The 24930-nt window shown below is 53.2% G+C and overlaps 1 protein-coding gene across 5 annotated transcripts in view; it reads right to left on the reverse strand.

Moving 5' to 3' along the window:
- Positions 1 to 10279: 10279 nt before the first annotated feature.
- The window catches only part of GLI2 (GLI family zinc finger 2), a 251033-nt gene continuing 236382 nt past the window's right edge, over positions 10280 to 24930 (reverse strand). For all 5 annotated transcript variants that reach the window (XM_023622733.2, XM_070241767.1, XM_070241769.1 and 2 more), the window contains 5 exons: positions 23307 to 23456; positions 19497 to 19661; positions 17848 to 18129; positions 15946 to 16282; positions 10280 to 14515 (listed from right to left, as the gene is read on the reverse strand). In XM_023622733.2, coding sequence (XP_023478501.2) covers positions 12069 to 14515; positions 15946 to 16282; positions 17848 to 18129; positions 19497 to 19661; positions 23307 to 23456 — 3381 coding nt within the window. In that variant the 3' untranslated portion in view covers positions 10280 to 12068. The remainder of the gene's footprint in view (positions 14516 to 15945; positions 16283 to 17847; positions 18130 to 19496; positions 19662 to 23306; positions 23457 to 24930) is intronic.

Here is a 24930-nt window from a genome sequence, read left to right on the forward strand (position 1 = left end):
TTCCACCACCCTCCTCCCTGGTCGCCTCCAGTGGTTGGTGCCTGGGCTCCTGTATATCCCTTGAATATCCTGCCAAGCCCTTCTCCATCCTGCAGCTAGACAAGGTTTCCAACATGCAAGTTTCATCACGTCATTTCCTTGCAAAGATCTCTCTGATGCTTTCTGATGCTCTTCGGAGAGAGGTAAAGTTTCGCCCTGGCCTACAAGGTCTTGCACTGTTGGCCTCCTTCCTTCAGGCCCCTCACAGTGTGCCCTCACCAGCCACGCCAGCTTTCTTTGTTACTCTCTGTCCTACACTACCCCATTCCTACCTCAGGGCCTTTACACATGCTCTTCCCTTGCGTAGAATATCTCTCACCACCCTTTTTGCAAGTCATCCCTCAGAAGAAGGCTGTCACTGCTTTCTCAGAGAAGTCTTCTCTGACCTCTCTGGTTTGGTCAAATCTTCACAGAACCATGAGCCCCTCCTTCACGACCCTGAGACCCGCACTTGTCCGTTCGCTTGTGCAGGCGTTTGATTCGTGCCGATTTCCTCCACGTGTCTGTGAGCCCCATTTTGTTCACCACTGTGTCATCACGGTGAAGTGAGGCCACTGGAGGTAGACTGAGTTTGAATCCCATCTGCCACCTAGTGCCAGTGCACACTTGGATGAGTTATTTAACTTAACTAGAGAGGATGGTAAACCTATCTTGTAGGGTTGTTGTGAGAATTACAGGATTCAGCCAATGTAAACTGCCTACAAATTGCCTGTCACAGAGTGGACACCGTGTGTGGCAGATAGAAGCACTGGCCCCAATTCTTCACCTTGCCCAGCACTGGTGCACTGGCCGTGGCCTCCCTGTGGACAGAGTGAACTTCCTTGCCCCTTTAACTTAGGGTCTGGTCACGTGACTTGCTTTGGCCCATGGCACGGGATGGAAGTGACAGTGTGCCAATTCCGAGTCTAGGCCTTAAGAGACCTTGCAAGTTCCTGTTCGTCTTCTTGAGCTTCTGCCATTGCCACGAGAAGAGTCTCCCTTGGGTCACCGCTGCCCCTGCAGCCTGGGCCCCCACATGAGGAGCAGGCTCACCTAGCCAAGCTTGGCAGAGACCAGCCAATCCCCGGCCCGCCTGTACGTCAGGGAGTACAAGTGACCATTGTTTTAAGCCTGTGAGTTTGGGGATGGTTTGCTCCCAGCATTTTGTAGCAATAGATAGATAACTTGCTCCAAGAAATGTGATGTGCCGGTAAGTGTCTGTGACAGAGTTAACACGATTATGGTCGTCCCCTGTCCACGGCAAGTATGGCACGTCCCCAGGCTGACTCTTGAAAGCCGTGCTAGACCTGCAGAGCTGTCTGCTCTCCACATGTCACGGATCAGTCAAGGCCCAACCAGAGATGCAGAACCACTGTGAGAAATGATGGAGAGAGAGAGAGAAAGATGATAGATAGATAGATGATATATATAGATAGATAGATAGATGGGGGGAGAGAGATAAAAGTAAATATAGATATGTAGACAGATATATATGGAGATAGATAAAGGTAGATAGATAGGTAGACATAAGTAGATATAGAAAAAGATAGAGATATATAGAGAGACTTATGGATATAGATAAAGATAGATGATAGATATAGATAAGTAGATATATAGATAGATAGATAGATATGGAGATGATAGATGATAGAGACGGGTATAATTAAGTAGGCATAGATATCTATAAAAAGAGATATATGGAAATAGATGATAGATATAAATAAGTAGATATAGATGTATAGAGAGAGAGATATGGAGATAGACAGATAGGTGGATAGACAGACACAGACAGACAGACAGAGAGAAAAGCGGATCTGTTACAGGGATCTGGCCTATGCGACTGTGGGGGCTGGTCAAGCTGGCTCTGTAAGGCCCTTGTCCCGTGTCTGACGCTGGAGCTTGAAGCCCACAGGGCCAGTGGTCAGGAAGGGAAGATGGATGTAAAGTGGGGAGAGCAAGGACAAGCTGGAGTCCATGAGGACAAAACCCACGTCAGTTCTTGTGGCCTCTTCCCTGGTGGTCTGAGTGTCTTCCAGAAGCCAGGGCCCCTCATCACGAGACTAACTCACACGCTCGGCCCAGGAGTGGGGGAGGCGGAAGCAGGATCGGCGAGGTGAGTGGCTGCAGCCCAGCTCGCCACCCTGCAACACCTGGGTGAGTCAACAGGTCACTGCCAATGTGTCTGTGCCACCAAATGCCTGCTGCTTCCCTCCGCTCCCACCCCTGGATCTCCCACACAAGTCTCTCTTGTGACCCACCCTAACCAGAGACCCCCAGGAGAGGGAATTCTGGGAAGTGCAGTTAAGCCTAGCCACGTGGATACATCAAAGCTACCACCCTCATAAGCACCCCTCAGACTGAGTCTCAGGACGGAGCAGCTGATTAAATGAGTTCTTGCAAAGGTGGGACTGAGAGTAACTGTTTGCAAGGGTGCTTGTGCTTAGAGCTGAGTAGTCAAAGGACAGTTTCCGTGATGGTGACATCTCGGGGGCGTGGAGAAGGAGGTGAGGCTGTTGAACCCCTGCTAAGGGTCAGGGGTTTTACTCATTTGGTCTCATTCAATCCTCAAACAATTTTTGAGGTGGGTAATGTAGCAAACCTATCTAATAGGTGAAGAAATCGGGGTCCTGGCCTCTTATTCCTTCCTGCAGGCGGGCTGCGAAGATTTATCTTCACTGTATGGAGAAGAGCAGATGAAAAGTGGAAGGCCAGTTCCTGGTCTGAAAGCAGGCCCACACGAGGCGAGTCACAGGACACTCTGAGCAGGGAGAGAGGGGCCGCCAGGTGAGCATTCAGTAGGCACACTGTCGACCCAACAAAATCAGGGTGTTGTCACAAGGGAAAGCGGCACAGGTGGGCAGTGAGGAACTAAGGAATCTTAGCAGGTCTTTCAGTCGAGCTGCTCACTAGAGGACCTAAGATCTCATTGCTGGACGGCAGCTGTGGGCACTGCAAACACCAACAGCCCAGACACCGAGGCTGCGCAGAGCGGCTGGGAGGTTTGGAGCCTGGCTTGGGGCTGGGGTCTTGGGAACAATCTCTGCCCATGTGCTCTGAGCATGCCGCCAAGAACAGGCCAGACTGTTGAGCAACATGTGGATTGTTGCGGCTGGAAGCCTGTGGAGACGGGAGAGGCGTCGGTTCATTCCACAGAGGGAAGGGACTGGCCTTCATCCAACCCTGCAAGGACGGATGTGGGCGTCTCCCAGCCCCGGAGGGTCTCAGGGCACTTAATGTCTGCAGCACCTGTCGGGCCCCCAGTGGGCTGCCAGAATCGTTGTCTTGGTCATTATTTGTTTGTGCACTGGTTCCCTCAAATGGATAGATCTCCCCCACAAGCTCTTTGAGAGTGGGCCTCTCACTTACACCCCGTTCCCTCCCTGGGTCTGTCCCACTTTCCCTATTCCATTTCCAAGACCATAGCCTCCTAGCTGGCCTCTCGCTTCAGTGTAACCAGCCCCTTCATCTCTAACCTGGGAATGGAATGTAAAGTAATAGTCCCCAGCTTTTTCAAGAATGAACCAACCTTCCTTCCTTACTACCTTTCTTCCTTCCTTCCTCCCTCCCTTCCTTCCTCCCTCCCTTCCTCCCTTTCTTCCTTCCTCCCTTTCTTCCTTCCTCCCTTTCTTCCTCCCTCACTCCCTTCCTTCTTTCTTTCCCTCCTTCCTCCCTCCCTTCCTCCCTCCCTCACTCCCTTCTTCTCTTTCTTTCTCTCTTTCTCAATCTCTCTCTCTCCTTCCCTCCTTTTCTTTCCGGTATATAGTTTCATGAATTTTAACACCTGTATATCCCTGTGTGATCACACCACAATCAAATGAGCTCCTCATTCCAAAAACCCCCTCCCTATGCTTCCTCTTCATGATACTGTTCCCTCACCCCAGTGCCTGACAACCACCAGTCTGTTCTCTATCATGACAGCTTCGCTCTTTCAAGGGTGCATATAAAAGGACTCGCTCAGTACGTAACCTTTGGAGACTCAGCACAATGTCCTTGAGATTCGCTGGGGTCGTTGCATGGATCAGTGGTTCTTACCTTCTTACTGCTGAGTAATTCCATTGCACGGATGTACCACAATCTGGTTATCCATTCATTTGCTTATGGATATTTGGGGTGTTTCCAGTTCTTGATGAGTATGAATGGAGCTTCTGTAAATATACGAGTATAGGGTTTTGGGTGAACATAAATTTTCATTTCTCTAGGGTAAATACCCCACAGAGAGACCACCGGGTCATATGGTAACTCTATTTTCAGAGAGGCTGTACCATTTTGCATTCCCACCAGCAGTGCATGAGTTCCATTTACACCAGGCTTTTGTCAGCACTTGGTATTTTCAAATTTTGGCCATTCTAATAGTTGTGTGGTCATATTTAGTTGTGTATGAATTTGTATTGCCCTAATGGCTAATGATGTTGAATATCTTTTCATACGCTTATGCACCCATCCATCCTTTAGCGAAGCATCTGTTCAAGTCTTTTGCCCATTTTTAAATTGGACAGTTTGTTTTCTTGCTATTGAGTTTTGAGAGTGCTTTGTATGTTCTGGATACAAGTCCTTTGTTGGATACGCAATGAAAAAAATTTTCTCCCGGTCTGTGGCTTGTCTTTTCATTCTCTTAATAGCGTCTGTCAGAGAGAACACATTTTTCATTTTGATGAAGTCCACTTTCTCAGTTTTTTCTTTTTGTGGGTCATGTTTTTGAGGTCATGCATAAGAACGTTTTGCCTAAGCTCAGGTCACAATGATTTTCTATGTCTTCATCTAAAAGTTTTGTGGTTTTATATTTTATATTAGATCTATGATCCATTTTGAGGTAATTTTTGTAAAACATTTAGTGGAAGTTCATTGTTGCCTATTGACATCCAGTTGTTCCAGCATCGTTGGTGACAAAACTACCCTTTCCTCATGGAATTGCCTTTGCATCTTTGTCTAAAATCAGTTGGTCATGGGCCAACCACAGTGGCCTAGTGGTTGAGTTCAGTGGCCTCCACTTCGGTGGCCCAGGTTTGGTTCCTGGGTGCAGACCTACACCACTTGTCTGTCAGTAGCCATGCTGTTGTGTTGGCTCACATACAAAAAGAGGAAGATTGACAACAGATGTTGGCACAGGGTGAATCTTCCTCACCAAAAAAAAAAAAAAAAAAAAATTAGTTGGTCATGTTTATGTGGGTCTATTTCTGAACTTTCTATTCCAGGGATTGTCAAATATTTTCAGTGAAGGGCAAAAGAGTAAATATTTTAGGATTTATGACCAGATAGTCTCTGTCTCACATCCCTTTTTTTTTTCCTTGGGTGAGGAAGATTTGCTCTGAGCTAACATCTGTTGCCAATCTTCCTCTTTTTTTTGTTTGTTTGGTGATGAAGATTCGCCCTAAACTAACATCTGTGCCAATCTTCCTTACTTTGTAGGTGGTTTGCCACCACAACATGGCTTGACTAGTAGTGTAGGTCTGTGCCCAGGATCCGAACCTGTGAACCCAGGCCACTGAAGCAGAGTGAGCCGGACTTAACCACTATGCCACAGGGTCAGCCTCTCTCCCCTCCTTTTTAAAACTCTTTAAAAATGTGAAAACTATTCTTAGCTCATGGGTCACACAAAAATAGACCAACCCCTGCTCTGTTCTGTTCCATTGATCCGTGCCTCTGCTGTCACCACCACCACGCCATCTTGATATGGCAGCTTTATGATAAGTCTTAAAATCAAGTAGGGTGAGTGCTCCAGCTTTATTCCCTGTCTTTCAACTGGTGCTTTTAGATCACTTTCATTTTATGTAATTATCGATATGTTTGGACTTAGTTCTATCACTGCATTCTCTGTTCTTTTGTTTCTGTTTTCCCTTTCCTGCCTTTCTTTGGGCCATTTGAACATTCTTTGTGGTGTTCCATTTCAGCCTCTCGACGATATCTTTGCGTGCATCCTCGGTATAGTCTGTTTACTGACTGCACTCGGGGCGACCGTGTCCTGCTGGACTTTCTCAGTCTACTCAGACTCCACACTTTACCACTTTAAGAGGATGCTGTGGTCTCACCCCTTGCAGGCCCCTTACCCATCCCCTCCTTCAGGGCACTTCTGCCTTCTGACATCTCTGTACATCAAAAGCCCCATCAGACAACGTCATACTTTCTGCGTTCAACTGTTACACATCTCTTAGTGAACTCGAGGAAGAATGGTCGACTCTATTTACCCACAAACTCACCATTTCTGCAGCTCCTCCTCCTGCCTGATGCCCTCAATCTTCTTCTGGGGTCATTTCCTTTCTGCCTGTAGAGCAGACCTGCTGGCAATGAATTCTTTTCATTTTCCTTCACCTGAGAGTGTCTATTTTACCTTCATCTCTAAAAGATGTTTTCATGGATCCGGAGCTCTGGGTCGACAGGTTTCTTTCTTTCAGTATTTTAAAAACATTTCACTTACTTCTGGCCTCCACGGTTTCTGGTGAGAAATCTCCAATCCTCTCAGACAACCTCCTATCGTCTTCAAAATCTGAATCAAGTCTTACTTCCTATTTGAGCTATGCTGATTTTACATGTCCCCTCCCTGTCCCCTGCTATAAGCTGACCACTCCTTCCTGTGCATGACATTATTGCACACATCAGTCTGTGCTGTGGTGTCTCAGTCACATGCTGGGCTCACCCACTTGTTCTTTGTCATGTGCACTGAGAGAGAGAGAGGAGAGGGAGAGAGGAGGAGGGGAAGAAGGAGGGGCAAGGGAGGGGGAGGGGGGAGGCGGGGAAGAGGAAGGAAAGGGAGATTAAGAAGAAGTCGAAGACCGATCACCTTTCAGGGAACTTCAGAAGACCTCTGAGTTCAGAGAATGTTTCTGGAATTGAATTAGCAAATGAGGGTCCCCTGCGCGGAAGAAAGCCAGTGTGCAACCACATAGGTGGGCCTTCCACGCCCATCAAGTGGCAGGAAGTTCCAGGTGTTTCAGGAAAAAATTGATGCTGGCTTACAATGTTACCATGGGCTCATTCATGCATTCATCAAGTTGGAAAGTCCTGGATACCACTAGCATCTTTTTCAGCAGCCTTCAAAGCTTGTCCCCAAAGGAAACACTCTTTACTGCTAAGTTTCTGGGACCCAAGGCGGGCCAGGGGAGTGTATTTTGGAAGGGCCCCTCCGAGACCTGTAGCTCCCAGTGACAAGGCAGCTATTGGTTCTACCATGATGCTCTGCCCCAAGGCCCTTGGTGTCTGCTCAGCCCCCAGCCTGTCAGATCACAGCCTTCCTCTTCCTCCTCCCTTCTCTCTCTCTTTCCATCTAGTAAAAACCAAACCAAACCAAACCCACTACCTCTAGGGGCAGCCTCAAAGCTCCTGCAGCTTCATCTGTGCTCAGAGTTCTTTGTAGACAGACACCTTTGGACGTGGCCTCACATTCAGACACATTCTGAAAGGGTCACTTACAAGATCCAATTTCTGCCCGTCTCTCACGGTTTTGTTCAGCTCCCCCTCCTCCAGGAAGCCTTCTAGAACCACTATATTTGGAAAAGACTGAGCAGAACTAATGAAAACTGCGATGGATCCCACGTGCTAGACACAGAGACCAGGTAGATCAGGCATAGCTCCTGCCCTCCAAGAACTCAGCCTCCCGGGGCGGAGAGAAGGAAAGGGTTGAACAGGAAGACGGGCTGTGCCTGTGTTTTTCAGCGTGCTGGGAGCCCGCTGACTTCTGGGATTCCAGGAAGAGAGGCTCTAGTTCTTTCAAAACTTGCTCACAACTTTTCTGGGCCTCAATTCTTTTGGTGTTGAGCAAGATACCTGGTTTTCAGACTCCATGCTGGAGACGCCTGTCTGTGCTGCTTCTGGGCAGCTACAGGGGGGATCGGGGAGTGGAATGTGGAATGTGTGTGGCTCTGGGTCTCCTGCTCCCAAATGCAGCCAGATGAGCTCCACTTTTAATTGTGTCCTTAAAATTGGCTTATAGAGCCAATTTCGTGCGAACAAAAGATTGCATGGCTTTTAAAGTTTGAAAGCCACTAAATTAGATGATGAGGTAGCCAAGCCCAGGGCACTCTGGACTCACAAGGTCTCCACAAAATGGGTTTTGCAGACATATAAACTCGGAAAAGACCTCTGGGCATATCAGGCTATTGGCAACTGACAGTATTTTAGTATGTTATTAGGAATACTGGCAAATGCTTAGCAACCAGCTCTCTGCAGGTGAGAAGGGAGAAGCCCTATTTGTAGTATTTGCTGACTTCCATGATGTAAATCCCCCAAAAGGGGAGATGTCGAGTTATCAAAGTGAAGTCTCTGAATGGAGAGCTGGGAAGAGATGCACGTAATAGGCTCAGGAGCGGGCTTTGGCACATCACTGGTTATGGGGTACCAACTAGTGACCCTGCTGTCTTCCCCTTTTGGGTTTAGAACCAACTAGGATACAGACTTAGGAGACAGAGGCTACAATGTCAGTCTTATTATGATCAAAGCTGGGTTATAGGATGTGGTTGGCTGGATTACGTTCAGATAGAATTATATCTTATAATTGCATAGGAGCAGTGTACTTCTCTCTGCCGTTGAGCTGGGGCTCAGTCACGTGACTTGCTTCCTCTTCCAAGCCTAGGCCTTAAGAGGCCTCCTGTGTTTTTGCTTGGCCTTCTGTACTTGCACCATCACCCTTAGATGTCCAAGCAATGCTCTGGTCCCAAGGGAGGAGGCGCAGAGAAGAACTGAGCTGCCTCAGCATCCCCAGCCCGGCAGGCCCCCCCTCAGCTGACTCGTAGACTCCTGAGCTAAATAAATGTTAATTGTTGTATGCTTCTGGGCTCTTGCGGTTGTTATTAGATGGTATTATTGGGCTATAGTTAACTTATTCAGAAAATGGTACCTGGGATGGGAGGCTGCCCTAATAAAGGCCTAACACATGTAGCATAGGTTTGGAACTGGGCACTGAGGAGATTTACAAGAGGTTGAAACAGGGCAAGAGAAAAGGTGACCCGTGCTATGTGGTGAAGAAATACTTGGTAAAATTATTGCCTATGGTAGTTCAGGAGGGAGAAGATGTACCTAAGAATCTGTGGAATTGGGCAGGCCAGTTTCCAGGCAGAATATTGTAAACACGGGCTTCCTTGCGCTGTAAATGATAAGGTACCACAAGGAAGAGAGGAGTTCAGGAAGGAACCAACCGGTTTACATGCAGGATCCAGAAAATGAAATGATTTCTCATTTCCAGTCCCTCCAACCACTAAAAGATCTTCAAATTAAGATTTGGCCTGGGGCACAAAGACCAAACCCGGGGCTGTGCCAGGGAAACACAGCCTCAGAGTAAAGATGAAATCAAGGATGCACCCTGGATTGCAATGCCCTGTGTCTTAAGGTCTGAAAGGAGTAAGGTGGCTCCAGAACACCCTTTCAGTGACAATTAGCTTTGAGTTTGAATGTCCTCCATGTGGCTTTGGAGGTGGGTGTCAAGGTCTTTCGCATGGAGAGGAGAGAGGGCCCCAGGCTGGGATTTCAGATGTTGAGCATGCCTGGCCCTAGAGAAGGTGACTTCTATGCCCTCCAACTCAGTCCTGGCACACACCACCCCCCTGGCACACACCACCCCCCCCCACCCTGCTCCCCCGCCCCCGCCCCCTCCCCCCACCCCCCCGCTCGGCTGTTTTCCTGTCTCAGTTCCAGAATTTGTCCCAGGCCTCATGCCCTATTCACATGCCCCCCTGAGGTTGACTGCAGGGGCCCAATCTCTGCCAGTGGCCAACTGCTGGCCCACTAGACCCGAGCCCCCCCAAGCAGCTGCCAGGGCTGCCTCCTAGGGCTGAGCCCCTGCTCAAGGCTGCTCCCCACGGGCCGTCTGCCCAAGGCCGGCTGCTGGGTATTCTGGGGCTCCACCTGCTGGCGCTGACTCTCTCCTTTTGCCTGCATTAGAGCACAGGGGTCTGCCCGTCTTCTCCCAACCCCATCCCGACTCAGATGTGCTCACCAGATTGCCTGTCCAGGCGGACTCGGCACAAGGAATGCTTGGGCCGCCGCCTGGATTTGGTATGCATCGTTCTCAGCAAATCAATGAGATGCTCAGACCAGCTCAGCAAAGAACAGCCGGACATTCACTGTGAACGTCAAACTGTGCCCGCCCCCAGCCCAGAGAGACAACAAACAGCCAGTAAATGCCTCAGCATTAAACATTTCTTGGTGAAGGCGGGACAGTCAATTTTGACACGGTTGAGAAAAAATACAGCCTAATTTCTGTTCAAATGCACCAAATTTACTGCTCAGGTTCTCATTAACTGCTGTCAAGGAAGAAGTAGACAGACCAAATAAATTATGAAAAAATTACTTTTTTAATGTACAAAAAGACTTATTTACAAGTTGAGCATGTCATCTCAATTCATAGCATGTAGAAAAAGCTAAAAATGTCTGGAATATAAATTTGGCTGGATGGTTCACCCATAGTATTTTCAGGGCTGATGTCTTCTGTACAGACTATATACAGGCTGGGAACGGCCATAGACATCCTAGGTCAGGGATGAATGAGCGCCCTGCAGAGCCGGGACCCCTGGAGGGGCCCAGGGCTGTTACTGGAGTTGGCCTCGTCTTTGGACCATAACAATGAGTTTGACGTTCTGAGAGGCAGAGGGCCCAGGGGAGGCGTGGGCCCTGACCTGGTTGAAGCCAGGGTCATAGTCAGAATCAAGCTCATAGTGGTGCAGTTGGTTTCGGTGAGGCTGCCCCAAATTCGGCACGGAAAGGTGTGTGTGTATGCGTGTGTGGTGGGGAAGATGCATCAATTCACCCAACAGCATGTTCAGGAACGATGCCTTCTGATGCTAGTTCCAAATGCCATTTCCAGGTGGGGCTTGGTCACGCTGAACAGGAAAATTCAGTGCTGGTCCCACAGAGTCCCAAGAATCGACCCCCTCACCCTCCCACTCCCACCCACAACACCATGCATGTCATCGTTCTCCATGAAATGCACAGGAGGGCCGAGGAATGGTGTGCAGACGATACCACGACTGCACGTTGTGGCCTGGCACAGACCACTGGGCTGCCGGTGAGAGGACAGCAAGGCCCGGAGGAGCCCGAGCAGAGGCTGCCGTTGAGCCCTGGGGCTTTCCACGGTAGGTGGATAGTGCAGTGGAGAAACAGGACTGGGTAAACAGGCGACTTCCTCCTCCTACTGGGAGACCTCAGGGTGGCCTCAGGCGGGGCCCCGGGTGCACTCTCTTTCCTGAGTCCCCATCCCACGCTCTGGCTCATCTCGGTCCATCCCTAACCCGCAGCAGCTCCAGCAGCCCCGAGGTATTTAGAAGTAAGTGTTTTCGGGAAGGGCTACATTCTACATGCACGGACACAGTAAACACGGTCTGGAGAGGCCAGGGCAGTTCTGGGCTGGCCCCGAGTATTACAATTTTTTCTTTCCTTTTTCTGGCAATAGTTCCATACTTTACTCATCCACATACACTTGGACAGTTTGCCAGTTGCAAACTCAGCTTTGCAGAGTAGAGATGCCAGCTCTACCAACCTTGGAATCAGGATGTGCTTCTGAACCATCCACATAAAATCTCTTTTTCCTCTGTGGCAAGAGACGTTCGAGGCCTCAAGAATTAAGCTTCAGTGAAGAGTTCTGGTGGGCCAGGGATTTCTTGTCCTTGCAGGTACTGGAATGAGAAGCTCCTCTTCCCAGATGAGAATATCCAGTATGGCTTTCAGATTCAAACCCAAATGTGGTTCCTCTACCCTCTTTCCTTGTGTACTTGTAAAGCCCTTGGCCAATGTAATCCCTCATTAGCCAAATGACAGAGGCAAAGCAGCCAGAACAGAGTGGTCCTATAAACACCAAGGCTGGGAAGCACTGTGTAAATGAAGTTTTCATTCCTGCCTTGCTTTTCCTGTCGAGATTTCTTTCAGTGTTCCCCGAAAAATAATCCAAAGGAAGACCAGACAGGATGCACATAAACCCACCCTTAAAGCATTTGTGGTCTGAACCAGCCATTGGCAAACCCCCTCAGACCTATTTAATACTTTTTTGGAAAAAGACGAAATGAACAAAAGCCCTGTGCTCGGGGAAGGGATGGTTCCTCCGGGTCCGCTCAGCACCAGAGGCTGGGGCCCTAGGTCATCATGTTCAGGAACTTGCTCTCCTCGGCCAGGCTGGTGAGCATGGAGCTCATGTCCCCGACCGCCATGTTGCTGATGCCCGTGGGGATGGAGGGCAGAGTCAGGGAATTCCGGGGGGTGGTGAGACGGGAGGAGCTCTGGGAGAGGCTGTGGAGGAGGCTCGGGCTCAGGGCACCCGAGAGCAAGCTTGAGTGATCGCCATCATCCATGATGGCATCAAAATCAATCTGGGGGGCCTCCAGTAGCTGGGAGTCCACGGTGCTGGACACTTGGTTGACCCCTGGTGAGGGCAAGGACTGGGGCGGGACGCTCTCCGGGCAGGCCTGTGGCTGAGGCGGCTGGGGCCTCATGGCCGGGCAGCCTACGTGGTTCTCCAGGCCTCCATTCTGTTCATACATGTGGATCTGGCCATAATAGTACAGCATGCTGTGGTCCTGGGCCCTGCCCGTGTCCTGTGGGGGCGGCTGAGGAGGCAAGGACACCATGGTGCCCATAACTCCTTTGGGCACAGACTCTGCCATCTCCTGGTTGGCCGATATGGCAGCCATGGCGTGGCCAGTGGCCCGGGCATAGGCCAGCTGCTGCCCAGCACGCACCCCACGGTGGCGGCCAGCAGGGTTGGGCTCAGGGGGTGGTCGCGGTTGCACTAGGCCAAAGCTTGATGCAGCCAGCCCCATCGTGCCCTGCTGGGGCTCCATGAAGCCAGGCTGGTGGGAAGGCAGAAGGTTGGGGCCCTGGCTGCAGCCCTCCTGGCTGATGGCGGATGCCAGGTGATGGCTCTGCTGTGGGTAGCTCTGGGCTAGGTGAGGCAGTGGCATCCCAGCCAGAGTGGAATTGGGGACCCCAAGTTCCCTGCGGCTGTTGCCCATCATAGTGGGGTCGGGAGCAACTTCCATCTGCTGGGGAAGCCCCAGGTGGCCTGGCTTGGCTGCCATGTTGCTGCAGGATGAGGGGAACTGGTCCAGGGCCCCACCCATGGTACTGGGGCTCAGCTGCGGGTGGGTTTGGCTGTAGCTGGTGTGGGGGCTCACAGTGGTGGTCATGCTGGGACACGGGCCACCTGTCCCTGGCTGCCTCAGTTGCTGCATATAATTTACCCTGGTGGTAGGGGGAGCTGCACTGCAGGGCTGAAGGTGTGGCTGCGTGCTGTCCAGGCCCCCAGGGCTCAGCTGCAGGCTTTGTGGACTGAAGCCTGGATACTGGCTGAAGGCTGGCTTCTGCTGCACCACCGCCAGGTTGCCCTGTGGAAAGGGGGGCGGCTTCACCTGGCTGGCCAGGGTGTCCATGGTGCCGGAGCTCACCTCGTTCCACTGCACCGGCATGCTGTTTTTGTTCAGGCTGGAGGGGGCCCCATAGCCCAGCTGGCAGCCTCCCAGCACGGGCGCTGAGGGGCCCACGTTAGAGTCGGCAGCCACCATCCTGCGCTGGCCATGCAGCCCGGGGCTGGGCAGTTTGGGGTTCTCGGAGAAGCAGGTGCTTTGTGGGGCATAGACTTGCTGGGTGCTCTCCTCCAGGGTGCCGCCGGCACGAGCCTTGATGTACTGTACCACGTCGTCGGGCAGCACCAGGTCGTCCTCGGGCAGCACGAGGCTGGCCTCTGGCCCTGCGCCGTCGGCCCCCGCCGCCATGGCCTCTAGCACCACGTTCTCGCTGATGCTGGGCGGCCGGGGCGAGTAGGCGCCGCAGGCCAGGCTGCTGTCGGCGCCCGCGTGGCCCTGCAGGCGGAGGCCGCGGCGCTCGGCGCAGGGCGGTGGGCCCGGGTGCACGCTGTGTGCGCTGTGGAAGCGCTGCACCCGCGGGGGCGCCAGTGCCTCGGGCCGCCGCCCCGGGTCGCTGGCCCGCCGTGCGCTCCCGCACGGGGCCTCGTGCGGGAAGGTGGGCGCGGGTCCCGCGGGGCCGTATGCCGGCCCGTCGCTGCCCCGCCGCGGTCCCAGCAGGCGCGGCCCGGGGGCCGGGAGCGTGCGCTCGGGAGCGTCCAGCAGCGCCAGGCGGGTCCGCAGGCTTGCGTGCTCGAGGCCGGGCAGCGGCGTTGGGGGCGGCCCGCCGGTGGCCGCCGCGTACTTGGCTCTCAGGCTGTACTGCTGCGCCGGCGTGAGTTGCAGCAGCCCCGCGCCGCCGCCGCTACACTGGCTGGCCTCGCTCGAGCGCCGCGACGCGTCGGTGGAGATGGGGTCGTAGGAGTCGGCCGAGCTGGCGTGGTGGGCGCGGCCGGCGCCCAGGGGCGAGGCCTCACTGGAGCGGCGGCTGGAGAAATAGGGGGAGATGCCGGAGGAGCGGCGGCTCACCGTGTAGGCCGAGCTGACGGTGCTGGTGGAGCTGTCGCGGCGCTCCTGCAGGTGGCTCAGCATAGTCACCTCGCTCGCAGACAGCTCTGACAGCCGCGGGTTGGGCAGCAGCCCCGCCGGCCCGCCGCTGCCGCCAAAGTTTTCCAGGATGGAGCCTGCGGGGAAGGAGAGGGGTCAGCGCGGGAGACAGGGTGCGATGCACTGCCTGCTTTGACCCTAAGAGCCCTCGGCCGGGGCCTGGCACACAGCACGCACTCAACCACTGATTTCTGAATGAAAAAAGGAGGGAAGGAAGGAAAGAATAGCGAGTGAACAAAGGATGGACCTTATTGCTAAGGGTGGGCAAGTGGAAGTCAGGAGGCCTGACCCCCACCTTACCTCTACCACTGCCCGGCTGGCCCTGAATTCTCATGACATTGGGTCCTCAGTTTCTCCAGCTCTAGGTAAAACGTACCTCTCCATAGGGCTGGGTTACTGAGAGGAGGGCCCGGGTGCCCAGCAAGGGCCCTGGGCACAGCCTCCCTGCACCCTCACCATCCGTGGATGGGTGTTGCCAGTCGGGCTCCCTGGAGCTGAGTTTATGAGCAGGCTGCTCATAGGGACCCCTGAGGTCCACACTCAAGGAAGGGAGGAAGAGCGGCAGCCCAGCCAGGGGAAGTGAGCTCCCACCCACGCCTGACGACAGCCTCCGCTGATCTCACAGGGGGCTCTGGGCCTTGAATGGCCTCACACCCTGTGGGGATCAGCATGGGATGGGGGCCACCCCGGGAGGGGTGACCTTGGGTGAGGCAGCTGTCTGCAACCCAGGCCATCTCTGTATGAGGCTGAGAGTTGAAGGCCACTGGCCAGCAGTTCCCTCAACAGCTGGGGCAGCAAACCCTCCCTTCAAGAGAGAGCTGGGTGGTGCATCTCAGCGTCCACCGCAACAGGCCGTTGGGTCCTAGAGGGCAGCCTAATGGCTGAGTGCCCAGATGTGCCTGGTACCCAGCACAGAGTCAGCACTCAGGAAATGCTCCTGAAGACGTTTTCCATCTCAAAGCCTGGCCAACACCTCCTGAGGCTGAGCACAGGGCCGCCGCCTCCATGAAGTCCTCCCTGCTCTTCCCCAGCTGATGTGCTTTCTCCTTCCTCTGCACAGCTCTACCCTGAGCTCTTGTTCTGTGGTTGAGTGTGTCTCTGGTGGCCTCCTACTGTCGGCTCCTCTAACCACAGGGGCCAGGATTATATTGCTGTCCTGCCCAGGACCTTTGCCACAGTGCCCACGGCAGGTGCCTGATACGTGACTGAATGACTGCCAAGGAAGAGGATGATGTGAGCGAGATCAGCTGATGGGGACGCAGCATGGTGTAGTTGAAAGAGCATGGGCTTTGGGGCCACTCAGGCCTGCGCTAAGTCTCAGCTCTCACTGGTCTGAGGTGGCACTTTTGCGTCCGAGCCTTGATTTCCTTATCTGTGCAATGGCTGGTGAGATCTGTCCTACTGTGGGGATCCAGGGAGACGTACTGTGCTCGTTGGAGGTGAACCTGGTGGGCGCTGCCCCAGGCTCTCTCTCACCCCTGCCCACATGCCCAAGGCCTCAACTCACCACTTCCCGGGAGGGGAGGCAGCTTGGTGTTCCGGGCATGTGGAGCCGGCCCGGCCCATGAGCAGGAGTCCTTGAGTGACTTGAGCTTCTCCTTCTTGAGCTGCTCGAACCGGTGCATGGCGGCCATATGTTTGCGCAGCTGCAGGCCACCCGCGGAGGGAGTGGCCAGGGCTGAGGCGTCGGCCCCTGGGGGCGTGTCATCCAGAGCTGTCAGGTCTCCCAGGCTCCCAGGCCCTGTCCCCGGCATCTCCACGCCACTGTCATTGTTGGGGGCACTGCCCAGGGGAGAGGGCTCGCTGCTGCAGGACGACTGGGCCCCGGGGCTGGACTGACACAGCTGCAGGGGGCGTGGTGAGAAGGCACAGCCTCAGAGGGTGCAAGAACCCACCTGGCCCTACACCCATGCCTGCACACACACCGCATCCTTGCACACCCAGGGGCAGGAAGGAAGCTGCCACGAGGAGGTGCTTTCGAAGCATCGCTTCTTTGAAGCTTGGCTTCCCTGAACTGCCTCTGGGACAGGGTTAGTGGAGAGATGGAAAGCATCTGGCACACAAAAGGCACCCAGTGACTGTCAGCCCTCATCCCCGGTGCTCCTAAGCTCCCCCAGTGGGGGTCTGGCCAGAGCTCTGCCTGTTGAGCTTTGCGTATGTGGACACTCTGAAGCTGTGCCCCGTGGAGGCTGCCACAGCCGCATGAAGTTGACATGAATGGGAGAATTAAGCATTCCCAAAAGAGCGATGTGCTGCACGACGAAGCAGGGAACGCTGAGAGGCTGCGAATGTGGGGTCTTCTCAACAGACCAGAGACAGGCTGTTGGAAGGGAAAGGATGACCCAGGAGGGCAGAACTGCTGAATGATGACCCCAAACCAGCCCTCCCTCTGGGTCGGGGTGGAGTCGCGCAGAGAGCCCGTGGTGCATGTGTACAGAGCAGGGCTCCACAGAACCTGGGCTACCTTCACTGTGACCTGGGGTTTGAGCCCAAATGAGGCTCACCTCATTGGGTGGAGCAGACGTGGCACCCCTGGGCTCATTCCTAGGCTGAAAGCCCCAAATTCAGGACCTCTCCTGGGGAAGCTGCAGTGCTCCCTCCTGCCCGTGGCACCACCCACATTCCCCCTCTTGGCGCTCAAGGCCCCCTGTAGGTCGGTCCTGCTCTCCTCTGCAGCCTGAACTCGCACCTCCACAGCCCTGTCCCTCCTGCAGGCTCGGACCCCACCGCTCACTCCTGCACCTGCCGGCTTGGCTCCTGCTGCCAGCCTTTACCTGCTCCGATGCTCCCACCTACAGTGCCTGCCGTCTACCTATCCAAACCGACCTGCCCGGGCCCAGGAGGGGCCTGGCCTGACAGGTCAGTGTCCGCCCAGGCAGCCCAGCCCACCCTTGCACAGGCCAGCCCGCCCTCACCGCCCCGGCTTCTCCGCTCACCTCAGTACCGTCTATCCTTAGGGGAGGTACAGTCGGGAGAAAGAGGCGGAGACAAAGAACAGGTGGTTAGAACAAAAGGAGTGGAGGCCAGAGGGGCGAGGACGCAGAGACAGGACAGAGGGAGGGGCCGGCTGCGGCACTCGGCTGCTAGTTGGAAAGGCAGATGCCAGGGACCACCCCCGCCCCCTTGCAGACTGACCACATGGTGAGGCGGGCATTCCCATCGCCCACAGCCTGCCCAGCAGAATGGGACCTGGCACAAGACAGGTTCTGTGTGAAGCTCAAGGGGGTGAAAGGAGGAAAGTTGAGCTGGAGAGGAGGGACATTATCATGTGCTTAGAGGGGGGAGCCCGGGGCGCAGCCCACAGCTGTAGTTGGGGCTCTGGGCCCCCGAGGGCCCTCGTGCCAGCTGGGCTTGGCCTCCTGGGAGCCGGAGGGCATGGATGGGGCCTCTGCTGCCCAGCTCTGCTTACCCCGGAGCTCTCCGTCTTGATGGCTTTGACGTGCAGGCAGTCCTCCACAGCCTGGCTGGTGCTGCTGGCCTCGGCACTCTCCTCAGAGCCCTGGCCACCAGGCTCAGCGCTGGCCTCAGTGTCCCCATTCTCCTTGAGCAGGGGGGCGCGGAGGTGCACGTCATTGCGTTGCTTCTTGGTGACATGGGCATCTGGGCCGTGGACCGTTTTCACATGCTTCCGGAGAGAGCTGGGGTCCGTGTATCGCTTGGTGCAGCCTGGGATCTTGCAAATGTAGGGTTTCTGGGAAGAGAAGCAGGCCTGCATCATGGACGGGATACGAAGACAGCCTCTGAAGGGGGCACTGCCCATTCTCTTGCAGCCATGCCCGACGCTCTGGTAGAGCCTGGCCGGCACAGCGGGGAGGTGCTCGACCTATTTGCAGCCAGTGCCCTCTGGATGGAGCCGCTCCCCACCCCGAGGCCTGCAGGAGCCCAGCCCTGCCCCGCCTGCCTGCCACCTTCCCCTGAAGGTAAGCATGTGGTCCAGGAACTCCCGCCACAAGCTGGGGACATGGATCAGACACTGTGGAGGGATGAGGGACAGAGTCTGGTGTGGTCACTGTGCTGCCTCCCCTGTAACGAGGGCGCTGGGATTTTTATATCAGAAGCAAGTGTATGATCTCTTTAAACCTGTGAGACAGCGCTAGGACTCTCTGCCGAAGACAGGTTCAGAGAGGCAAAGATACGGGCTCAAAGTCACCCAGAAAACCCAGGCTTTCTGAACCTCAGTCCTGAGCTGAAACACACACACACTCACATCCACATACAGACACACACCCTGAAACCCACATACATACATGCACACACATGTATACACACATGCTCACACAGCTACGTGCACACTCACATGCATACACACACTTCCACTGACACACACTCAGTATATACACAGATACACATGTGCAGATACACATGTACAGGCACACTCATATACACACACACAAATATGCATGCACACACCCACATGATATATCCACATGTACATGCACACCCACATACATACACATACTGATACACACCCACACACGTGCATACACATAATTGCTAATACACATACATACACCTCTCCAAGGCTAGCTCTTGTCTGTAGAGACTATGGGCTGCATATACATTTGGGAAATCCTCTAATTTCTTATAAGCCTTGGAGCAAGTCCCTTTGGGTCTAAAATGTAAGCTTTTAGAAACCTTCTTTCCTGAGCCTACCTGACTGACAGCAATTGAGTGGCTGGGTTGGGACCAGGACAGCAGACAGCACAGGCTCCCGCCCGACTTCCCTCCCTGGGCTCTCTCAGCCCTGCTGGGGGTTCTGGCTCCCTGGGGAGACAAAGGCTGCTCTGTGCCCCATCAGCGGGGGGGCTGACAGCTACGCCAGGCCCAGGTAGCACTGGTGGCTAGAGCATGTCATTGCCAGCTGCCCAGGCCACAGGGGCAGGGGCCTGCTGATGTGTGCTGAGCTCAGACAGCCAGTCGTTGTGGGGGGGGCGGGGAGTGGGACCTGGCACCTGGCTACCGAATGGCCTACAGATGTCGAGAAGCCATGGGGTGATGCATTCATGCACGTGTCAGCAGGGCCCCTGCACAAGCCTGGTGCACCCCCAGCCGAGGTACCTCATTGGAGTGGGTGCGGTTCTGGTGCTTGGCACGGTCTGAGGCATTGGAGAAGGCCTTGTTGCAACCCTCGTGCTCACACACATACGGCTTTTCCCCAGTGTGGGACCGCAGGTGTGTCTTCAGGTTCTCCAGGCGAGAGTAGGCCTTCGAGCAGCCCTCGAACTGGGGAGAGGTGGGTTCGGTCAGTGAGGGCTCCTGGATCCAACGCAGGGAGCCTGCCTCCTCCCCAGACCCCTCCTCCACTCCACCCCAACGGTGCGCACAGGAGTCTGTATTTTAACATTGACATTTACCTTCCTTTCTGATTATAAAACTGACATATGGCAATTCTAGAAAACTTGGAAAGGACTGAAAAGTACAAAGAAGGAAATGAAAACCATTGGCTGCCCACGGACAGCCACTGCTGACATCCAGGCAGGTCTCCTCCTGGTGGCTTTGCATTTCACCCCCACACGATTTTTTAAACCCAAATTGCGAAGATAGCAATTATTTAGGTATGTATTCTGCTTGTTAAAGTTAACAGCACATTGTGAGAATCTTCCCATATCATTAAAAACTCTTAGAAAATATTATCTTTAACTGTTTCCCAATGCCACACCCTGATTAGAACTTTCCTGTGTATTAACATGGGCTGAGAGGAAAATCGAGAGACCTCCACGTCCTTGAGTGAGCTGGCCACCCTCACCCTCGCTCTGGCCATGCTGGTCTCCTTTCAGTCTTTTGACTCCACTCAGTTCTTCCCGGCAAGGGACCTTTGCACACACAGTCCTCTCTGGCTGGAACCTCGCCCCTGTCCCCACCCCGGCCCTGACCTGGCTCCCTCTCTCAGTCTTTTAGGTCATCTGTTCTGAGAGCATTTCTCTGATATTCTTAATCATAACACTCCACCCTTTTTCATTTATACTCCCTAACACAATTGGTGATGAGCTTAACCATGTTGTCATCTGGCCTTCCCACTAGGATATACGCTCCATGAGAGCAGGTACCTTCTAAGCCTCGTTCATTTCTGTGTTTCTATCATTTAGTGCCTGAGAAAAAGAAACATTTTCAGCACTCAAGAAACATTTTTGGGAAAGAAGGAAGGAAGAAAGGAGGGAGCAAGAGAGAGAGGCAGGGAGGGTAGAAGGAAGGAAGGGTCATTGCAGGAAGCTGCACCTCTTCCAAAGATACTGCAGGTGCACCCACTATCTGTGAAAATGGCCCTCAGGAGGCTATGGAGACCCAGCAGGAGCTGGCTCACTCGTCACATCCTCCCCTCTATTCCTGAACGATCTGACTGAGCGCACTTGGATCCAAATGCCTTTATCTGTTTCCACCATGTACAGCCCATATCAGAGAGCTAGGGTTGCTACCACTCGCTCGGAGGGCTATGTTCAGAACTTGCTGCAAAGGACCAAGGGAGCCAAAACAATCTTGAAGGACAAATTTGGAGGCCTGACACTTGCCAATTTCAAAACTTACTACAAAACCACAATAATCAAGACTGTGTGTGGTACTCCCATGAGGGCAGACGTAGAGATCAATGGAACAGAACTGAGAGTTCAGAATTAAACTTGTACATGAAGGGTCAACTGATTTTGGATAAAGAGGCCAAGACGATTTGGTGGGAGAAAGAGCAGTTTCTTCAACAAGGGGATTGAGAGAACTACATAACCACAGGCAAAAGAATGAAGTTGGCCCTTACCTCACACCATAGATGAAAATGAACTCAAAATAGATCAAAGACCTAAATGCAGGAGCTACCCTATAAAATTATATACGTATTTTATATTTACATAAATAGAACTATGTATTTGCAAACTATAAAAAACTCTCTGAAGAGGGGCTGGCCCAGTGGCGCAGCAGTTAGGTACACACATTCTGCTTCGGCGGCCTGGGGTTCACCGGTCCGGATCCCAGGTGCAGACATGGCACTGCTTGGCACGCTATGCTGTGGTAGGCGTCCCACATATAAAGTAGAGGAAGATGGGCATGGATATTAGCTCAGGGCCAATCTTCCTCAGCAAAAAGAGGAGGATTGGCGGCAGATGTTAGCTCAGGGCTAATCTTCCTCAAAAAAAAAAAACAAACAAACAAGTCTCTGAAGAAAACATAGGGGTAAATCTTTGTGACCTTGGATTAGGCAATGGTTTCTTACATAGGACACCACAAGTACAAGCAATTAAAAAATTGGACTTCACCAAAATTAAAAACTTTTGTGCTTCAAAGGAAACCATCAAGAAAATGAAAAGACAACCCACAGAATAGGAGAAAACATTTGCAAACCATATATTTGATAAGGGTCTAGTAAAACTATTAAAATTCAACAATAAAATAACTAATAACTCAAAAAATGGGCAAAAGATTTGAGCAGACAGTTCTCCAAAGATTACAAATGGCCAATAAGCACATGAAAAGATGCTCAGCATCATCAGTCATTAGGGAAATGCTAGTCAAAACCATAATGAGACGCCACTTCACACCCACTAGGATGACTATAGTCGAAAGATAGTAACACGTGTTGGTGAGGATGTGGAGAAACTGGAACCCTCACACCTTGCTGGGGGGAATGCAGAATGTGCTGACTTTTGGGAAAACAGTCTGGCAGGTCCTCAAAAGTTAAATAGAGAGTTGCCATATGACCCAGCAATTCCACTCCTAGGTATATACATAAGAGAATTGAAGACACATGTCCACACAGGATGTACCTGAATGTTCACAGCAGCATTATTCATAATAGCCAAAAAGTGAAGACAATGCAAATATCTGTCAACTGATGATGGATAAAAGCCCCATGTGCTGGCCATACAATGGAGTATCATTTAGCCATAAAAAGAAAGGAAGTGCTGATATGTGCTACAACATGCATGAATCTTGAAAACATGCTAAGTGAACAAAGCCGGGCACATTGTAGATTCCATTTTCATGAACTGACCAGAACAAGCAAATTCCTAGAGAGAGGAAGCAGACCAGTGGTTGTCAGGGGCTGGGGAGAGGGGAGAACGGGAGGGGACTGCTAACAAACACAGGGTTTCTTTTTGGGGTGAGGAAGGTGTTCCTGAATTAGCTAGTGGTGATGGCTGCACGACTTTGTGGACATACTAAAAATCACTGAACTGTGCATTTTTTAAAAAGGGCAACTTGATGGTATGTGAATTTTATCTCAATTAAAAAAATAATGAAAGTTAGCATATTTCATTGAATCCTGGACACCACCGATTTTAAGGCAGCTTGATTTCAGAGATATTAAAATGAGAACAAAATATATGTCTTGGAATCTATGAAGGATGGTAAGTCACAAAGAGGCGTTCCCAGACGCTTCAGCTGCGGCCCCACCACTGCATCACTGGACCACAGCCCCTTGAAGAGGGAGCAATTCTCTGTGCTAAAGGCTCACCAATTACACTCACAAATCCTGTGGCCTCCATAAGGCAGACTTTCCAGAAGGTCTCATCTTTGTGTTCACTTTTTTTTTAGCTTAACCAACGTGATTTTTAACCCATCATTGCTCACGCTGTGAAGCACTATGAATCTGTCCTCTCTGTAGAGGACACAGACCATAGAGTGCTTCCGAGCTCGGGGTTATCCAGCCAAGTGAGCTGTGGGGGTATAGCTGTGCCTCGGGGCCCACGGTCACGCAGACACAACCACAGGGACACCGGCACACACCCCCACCGCAGTTACAAGATGCACGCCCCCTGAGAAAGAGTAAATCAAAGGTCTGGGGCAGCAGGCAGTGAGGGGTCTCAAGGACCCGAGACAGGCAGAAGGCCCTCAGGGAGGCACAGACGCTGCAGTGAGGAAGGACTGTGCCCGGGCGCCACTCACCGTGCACTTGTGGGGCTTCTCGCCCGTGTGCCGGCGCATGTGCACCACCAGCATGTACTGCGCCTTGAAGGGCTTCTGCTCCCGCGTGCAGGCCTGCCAGCGGCACACGAACTCCTTCTTCTCCCCGTGGATGTGTTCGTTGTTGATGTGCTGTCGGGAACAAGCCATGGAGCGGGGTGAGCCCAGCCACCCAACACCCAGGTCCCACCTAGGATGTGCAGACCACCCACTCCACAGACCACCCCCACCTACTATGTGCACACCCCCACCTACTATGTGCACACCACCCACCCAACAAGACCACCACCGACATGCCAGGCCACACCTCATGAGTTAGCCTTAGCTGCCATTAAATGAAGATGTACTGCGTGTGACTTGTCTCGGCTGCATTTTCCAGTTAGTCATCAAAGGGACCATCAACGATGGTCAAGGGCATCCTGCTCATGCCAGGCCGGGCTCCAGGCTCTGGTCTATGGGGAATTAGTGGTTACGACGATGCTCCCGGGCTGCAAACAGTAGGCACTAATTAACTGCAGCGAGGCAGACGTGCACACAGTGGGTACATGAGAAGCCTCTCCTGAGCTTGCCTCCATTGTTCTAGAGATTCTTAAATAAAATTTTATTACAATGGGAACATAAATGCATCCTCATCTCTATGTTTGACAGTAACCCATGGGATGATGGCTTTGTCTCCTTTTCACAAAGGCCAAAATTGTTAAGTTTCCCACCCAGGACCCGGGCGATGAGTGTGGGTAGAGCTAGATTCTGACCCTGACACTGGGCTCTGGGCACAGTGTGACGCTGCCCCGGGACAAACGGCCCAGGAGAGTCAGGCAGGACAGCCAGAGACAGTGCACCCGAGCCTGCAGCACGGCCTTCTCAGGGCGGCGGGCGTCTCGGGCAAAGCTGGGCAGCGCACAGCGAGAGGGCTTCCCTGGAGGAGCGGTCCTCAGACCCACCCCGCCAGCACCGCCCTGGGCCAGGAGGGTGGGCTCACTTTTCTTGATTTCCGCAGTCCTGCACCCACACCTTCTGGCCTCTGCCCCGGGACCATCACCCGTGTGCCCCCGGGGTAGTTTCTCCTGTGATGTGGAGCAGTGGGCCACCGAGGCTTTCCATCACCCGTGACAGAGCAAGCTGCCCTGGGCGGCCATTCTGGATGTCAGTCACTTGCTTTGATGATTTAAGTGAAGGCTGCAGTCCTCACTGGAGCAGGGATATTACTGCCTCTGCGCTTGGGATGTGCTACTATGTGTGTGGGGCCTCAGCACCTTTGTGACCCATAATCCTTTGGGCTGCTTATTTATCTGGAGAATGGGAACAGGTGGTATTAGTCACTCACGTGGTAGCGTGAATAAGTATACTGCTCCTCCTGCTTCCGCTCCCACTGGGGCTTCTCTCTAAAGGCCACCAGGAGCCTCCTTGAGCCCATCAAGGTCGCTTCCCTGTCCTGCCTGAATTGGGGGTCAGGCTGGGCTTGCTTCCCCGCAGGGAGCTGGGGAGGGTGGAACACTCAGGTCTTGGAGGCCCCGCTCTCTCCCTGCTCCAGCCTCATTCCGTCTTCTCTCTGTTCTCAGTTCCCTCTCCCAGCCATCACTTCCTCCCACCCACCCCTCCCACAACC

The sequence above is a fragment of the Equus caballus genome, chromosome 18, assembly GCF_041296265.1.
Source record: "Equus caballus isolate H_3958 breed thoroughbred chromosome 18, TB-T2T, whole genome shotgun sequence".
NCBI lineage: Eukaryota > Metazoa > Chordata > Mammalia > Perissodactyla > Equidae > Equus > Equus caballus.